Genomic DNA, 6518 nt, shown 5'->3' on the forward strand with positions numbered 1-6518 from the left:
GTCCTGTAAATCAATAGATTGCTAGGAAGTTACATAGGCCTACTTATATTATTTTAGGCCTAACAATGTGCATTTACTTGGTTCTATATCAATAGAATATGAATAACCTTTTGGAATATAATTGTTTTGATTTTATTTAGATTACGATTCTACATGTAGGCCTTCCCTTGATGCCCAGGCTGCAATGAAAACTTAGTATGCCTATTCCGTGAGCTGTAGAATAAAACATTCGATTGATTTTGTTGTTTGAAATGCTGTTTATTGCAAATTTGATGACCAGAACAATCCAACAATATATTCAGCAAAAATTACCACAGAGTGAATTCGCTCTCTTGAGCCTTTTGCAGCAATTTCCCGAAAACATGACAGGGTTATTTCGGTGAAATACTATGCCAGTAACAGTGCAAAGCGATACATGGGAAAAAAAGAAATAATAGCAATTTCCTCAAACTATTTTAGAATGAGTATAATAAATATAAGGCTTATAGTATCGGAATCAGTCGTTATAAATGCATTTATCCAAGCATTCGGTCTTATGAACATTGGCTGAGGGTAAAATAGAATGGGGTAGAATTGGGGGTGGGCAGGGGGAGAGAGGTGGTGGCTAGTGTTCAGTCGAGGGTATATGGGTGAGATGGGCAGCTCGAGCGAACTCGGCCTAATTTGGCTGGTGTGATTGTCCAATGGCGTGTCTCTCTCTCTCTTCCCCCGTCAAGCCAAAGCGAGCTAATCCGTTCCCCTGGCGCCTTGTTACGGTTTGGCAGAAACGATCCCTCCCGGTCTCCGCGCGCGGCCGGTATTATCATTAATTCAACACTCAAAATTCATCTGCCACGTACATATACATCACTTACTAATTTTACTAGCATCTGCACATTTCCGACCCAGACCTTCAAAAAAGGGACACTCGGGCAGGGAGAGGGAGCCATAATGAGACGGTGCAGTCTGTTAACAAATTCCCTTGTTAAAAAAAGAAGATGGAAAACATCATTCTCTTGTAACTAGCCTACCCATATATGTAGGTCAATTTGGACATGTGAAGAGACTACAAATAATGATAAACCGTTAACACCATCCATCACAGAGATAAACGTTTGTCTGTAATTCCCAGTCCACCTGGGCTCTCTCTTTCTTCGCGCCAAATTAATCTTAGATAAATCAAATGTGTTTTTTGTCCGATCTCGGAATATTTCATGGTCTGCATGGGGTTTTGTAACTGAAATTATTTTTTTCAGTGTATAGCATGATGTGTGAGATCATCACGTTGGTGTTTGAAAACATATAGCTTAAAAACTGGGTAGGCTATTTATTTGCACTCCGAGCTCGCTCATCTCTCCTTTTTGTTATGTAGCAGGTGTTTGTAACAGCACGCGCTGCAGTACCTGTCGCTTATGCTGCTGCGGGTATGGAGTCTGCTCCACACGAGCGTTCTATTCATGCTGTTTGAGTCTTGTTCATGTGTTTTCTTTAAGTTTGATAAAAGCTCATCATGGTAAAAGCGTATGGCCCTCTTCTGCGCTTCATTGACTCAGTCCAATGAACACATGTAGATATGTTCTCTTCGTTTTATCTGGTCAATGGCACCTCCTCTCTCTGATCCAAAGTCACCGGCGAGGACTTGCTCAGCACCGACGGTGTAAACGTCAGAAACGTGTCAGTCCTGCTCGTTGGGGAGCACGGGAAGTCTGACCCGGTGGGCCTCTGTGGAAAGCCGTTTGTTTGAGCGGAGTGACAGGCGAGGCAGGAACAGGGGCTCCCCCCGGGACCGAGGCTGTGGGCCGGGCTGGGGTACAGGGATGGGTGCCTGAACGCACACAGCAGCTCCGGCCTCTGGTAGGGATGAGACAACATCCGGAAACTGTCGAGGGACCTGAGTGGGTTGGAGAATGGAGTGGCGGAGGAGGCCGAGCCGGCTCCGACCCCAAGGTGAGAGTAATACGGTAATGGCAGGTGCGACGGGAAGGAGTAACCGAGATTCCCAGTGGCGGCCGCGTGGTTCATCATGTAGGCGTAGAAGGCGGGGTCGGCAGGGTGAGGCCACGTCATGGCCAGACGCTGCCGCTTGTCCTTCATTCGGCGGTTCTGGAACCACACCTATGGAACACAAACATACAGACAGACGGGGTAAAATATGATCCTTCATACGTCTGTGATGAGACAGATAACAGATTTACAGCTGTTTTTGTACGTTTACCCACGGTTCCAAATGGCATTACAGTTAGAGAGCAGTGAGCAGACCTACACGGAGTGTACAAAACATTAGGAACACCTGCTCTTTCCATGACATCGACTGACCAGGTGAATCGAGGTGATAAAGCCAAGATCCCTAATTGATGTCACTTGTTAAATCCGCGTCAGTCAGTGTAGATGAAGGGGGGGAGACATTATAAAGAAGGTTTTTTAAGCCTTGAGACAATTGAGACATGGATTGTGTATGTGTGACTTTGAGAGCGAATGGGCAAGACTAAATATTTAAGTGCCTTTGAACGGGGTATGGTAGCAGGTGGCAGGCAGGTGCACGGGTTTGAGTGTGTCAAGAACTGCAACGCTGCAGGGTTTTTTCACTCTCAACAGTTTTCTGTGTGTATCAAGAATGGCCGACCACCCAAAGGACATCCAGCCAACTTGACACAACTGTGGGAAGCATTGGAGTCAACATGGGCCAGAATCCATGTGGAATGCTTTCCACACCTTGTAGAGTCCATGCCCCGACACATTTACGCTGTTCTGAGGGCAAAACGGGGTGCAGCTCAATATTAGAAAGGTGTTCCTAATGTTTTGCAAGCTCAGTATATTTAAATATGGGTTTAAGTCAACATAAATGGTCTCTGTCTAAACACATATGACACCATTAAAGGGATTTTAAATGATACTATTAATAACCAATCAGATCAATAAGACTGTTTATGTTTTCAAAGTTATATATATATACTATATATATATACTATAGGCCTATGCAAATTCCAGCTCATTAATGGATACTTAAGCTCGCCCCTTAAATGTTTTCTGTTTAATCATTAACACAATGAATGAACGTTTAATTTAGGTAAATATTGCCCGTGAAATTGCTTTTACTGTATTGTTTTGAGAACCCACATAAATATAGGCTGAGTCGCCTAGGCCTCGATTTGTCTGATATGATTTCAAGTGAACTCATATTTTCTTTTTAGATTTGCAGCTAAGATATGTCCTTTCTATGCCAAATATTTTATATTAGCAATAGGCTTATATGTTGTAGAGAAACATTATGATGTTGAAATAGGCCACTGTTAAAGCCGAAGAGCCTCATCTTACCTTGATTGTGGTCTCTGGTAAATTTAGTGAAGCCGCCAGTTCACATCTCCTCGGCCTGGACACGTAATTCTCCCGGTAGAATTCCTTCTCCAACCGACCGATTTGCTCCCGAGTGAATGCTGTCCGGTACCGTCGCATCGCGTCGGCCCCGTAGGACAGCGAGCCCTGTCCCGAACCCATCTTACCAAGATCCATGCCGCTGTCACTCGGGTGGCAGGGGGAATCACCGTTTCGACCTGGAATGGGTTTAAAACATGAATCAGATTATTAGTTATAGAATAGCCTAAAGGTACATTTGATGACAATAGTATCCTACAAGTAAGTGTTGTACAGGTTTTCTTTTGTTATTTCTGTTTTTGTATAATTGTCAATGCAGCCTTTATTTTTCGTTTGGCTGAGGTTGACAAAAATCAAAAGCAGAGCACCACAACTAGCTAAAATGCATTTCATCATAAATTAAGCCTATGTAGGCCTAGAGTAAACTAAATAATCCAGATAAATGAATACCATAGCTAACTGCAGAAGGGATAATTATATTAATCCATCATTGTGATAGTTATATGTTACGCAGAACCCGATGTGAAGATAATAGCATATATAATCATTCGTTCAACATGTAGGATACTGTTTCCCATTCATTTGAAAGCAGGACCTAAAAATACATGTTAAGCATTAGACAATTCATTATTTTTCATAAAGACATGACCAGTCAGATGTCAGTTCTCCTGGGGTATGGTCCCTAGATAGTTCCAATCAGTCTACCAACGAATTAATAAGCTATTTTAGTGTTTCGGGGTCTGCCATTTTTATTTGTGCTTTGTTTACTTAAAATCTCTACTAGCAGTATGCGTGCAGATTGGTTCATTTGCGACAGGGTGTCTGGCCCCGGGGTAACTCGTTTTAAAAGTGACACTGTGGTTAAAACCCTCGTTAAGGGGGTGCAACCCAATAACAAGCTGAGATCTCTCATGAGTGTGGATGTAACAATCTATAGAGAAATAAATTAATTCCAAATTAACGTTGTTATAAAAACAATAACAATTATGTTCAGTAAATTGTCACTCCCTATCCATAATTCAATCGTACGGAATATCTTGAGTATGTTACGCCATAATTTACTGTTTTTTATTCTGGACTCTGCATGCACAGAGATAGGCCACTAGCAATCGATTGTAGACCATGTTTACACAGTCATATCGATTGCATTCATTAATTTACATTTTCCCACCTTCAAAATCACATCCATGCAATGTGTTGAGAAAACGAAATGAATACTGTCATGACATTTTTTTCATTACCTTTCCCATTGGGGTAGTCCATGCTTTCTGGCGTGCAGCTCACATCAATTTCCTCATAGAAGTCTGACTCAGTGTCCGAGCTGCTGGTTTCTTTGTTGGTGTGATCTATCCGGTGTCTCTCGGTAGAAGAGGACATGCCAACCGGCCTTACATCAGCGCACACGCGTCCCTGTGCGCCTTCCACCTCTTCGTCCGCTCTGTCTCGCGAGTAGGGTGCAGAACCCGGGCTCAGGCAGTTCCTGTGGACCGTCTTTCCTTGCGGTTCTTGCGCGGGGCTTCCAACTGCTTCCGAGAAATTAGAGCCCGTCTTGCCAACCACCGTGCCAAGTTGACCTCCCTCCGCGAGCATCACCATCTCCTTTCTGTTTTCCATTACCGACGAACGAACGAACGCGCGTGGAATGAACGGGCGCCAAATCACTATGGAGAGAGCCAAGCTGTCTGTGACACTGCAGGCTACGGATGGCGAGGGGATTCAGTCGTGAGAGTGGAGAAAAAAGAGTAGAGGAATTGATTGAAATGAGAGGAGAGAAGAGAGGGGGATGTACGTTCTGATCCTGCGAGGCGAGCGCTTCAGAGTGCGGCACAAATCCTGGGAGGGATCACCATTGCATTCTCTTTCTCTCGAGCTGTCATTCTTAATAGGGCAGTCGTCATAATGGCACCCCTGATGACGCCACGCATCGATTGGATGTGGATAAACAGAGAACGAGCAATCACAACCGCGGGATGAGAGATACTAGGGAAGACAGGCAGCTTTGGACAGTGTTGGCTACAAACACATTATCACCGCATGAGCTCACGAGCAAATTATTTTGTGCAGGTATAAAGAGTATATATAGTCCACTGAACGTCAATGTTCTCTAAATCCTCAATTTCCACAAGGGAACAAAACCGTTCGAAACGAGGAATTCTGAAAAATCTTCAAGATTTCAATGATATATATTTTTTAACCGTTCTAAAGGTCATTCTTAAGAGGTACTCAGTTATTCAAATGATGAACAATATTGATATGTCAATTATAATGAGAAATAATTATTCACTAATTTATAGGACACCAGGTTATGTGTAATGTGATGCCATGAAATAATCCATATTATTAACCCACTATTTACATGACAATGGGCAAATTATTTGCGTTGTTTGTTGTGACGTAGTCATCAAATAGCCCACACATATTTTTTGGGGGAAATATTATAGTGTGTATTTGAAGCTAAATGGTGAAGCTAATTGGTTTACCATTGTGATATTTGTAATCCACAGCAGGAGCACAATATAACAGTATGGTGAGGTTTGTTGCAACGTGCAAAGGCTCCCCTTTAATTTTGTCATGTAGTACTGTATGTGTGAGTGAATCTGAAGTTGTCAGCTTTCAAAACGTAGGGCTTGTCTGAAACAAAACCCTGTCTAATGTGAAGAACAATACATAACAATATAAGGCCTGTTATTCAATTGAAAATCTGATTGCAGGAAGCTGCACTGGAGAGAATGAAGACCATGTTAATGTATTTGCCAAGTTATTCAGCTTAAAGGAAAGCGTTGCAAGCAATACAATCAAAACCGTCGTAGCCACCAATGCATAGGACCATCTGATAACAAAATGGCCACGTTGTTATAATACATTGTTCCTGAGACTTCAATTCCAAAGGGAAGTTAAATCAGATCTATTCTCAGTGGTGCTTAATAGAGGCGTTTAAAACATGTACCATTTGGATCAACATGCTTCGTGCGCGCCTCGAAGCGTCTAATGAAATGAAATGGAGATGTCCACTCTTTAGTGGCCTGTCCAAGTGTCCATAGAACCCTGCGTAATTGGAACAGAACACGCAATCTTCCTCACATCACAATACCCCGTCCTATCCCTCTCCATCCCCCCTGTCCTTCTCTGACCCCCTCCTCTAAAGTGGTGTCAAGTAAAGTGCTCAG

General features: G+C 42.9%; 1 protein-coding gene across 1 annotated transcript; it reads right to left on the reverse strand.

Moving 5' to 3' along the window:
- Positions 1–318: 318 nt before the first annotated feature.
- On the reverse strand, positions 319–5139 carry LOC135551370 (homeobox protein XHOX-3-like). The gene is made up of 3 exons (XM_064982589.1): positions 4593–5139; positions 3295–3530; positions 319–2094 (listed from the first exon to the last, which is right to left on the reverse strand). Exons 1-3 carry the CDS (start codon positions 4963–4965, stop codon positions 1567–1569), a joined length of 1137 nt encoding a protein of 378 aa, XP_064838661.1. The 5' UTR covers positions 4966–5139; the 3' UTR covers positions 319–1566.
- Between the last annotated feature and the right edge of the window lie 1379 nt (positions 5140–6518).

This window comes from Oncorhynchus masou, chromosome 13 (assembly GCF_036934945.1).
Source record: "Oncorhynchus masou masou isolate Uvic2021 chromosome 13, UVic_Omas_1.1, whole genome shotgun sequence".
NCBI classification, from domain to species: domain Eukaryota; kingdom Metazoa; phylum Chordata; class Actinopteri; order Salmoniformes; family Salmonidae; genus Oncorhynchus; species Oncorhynchus masou.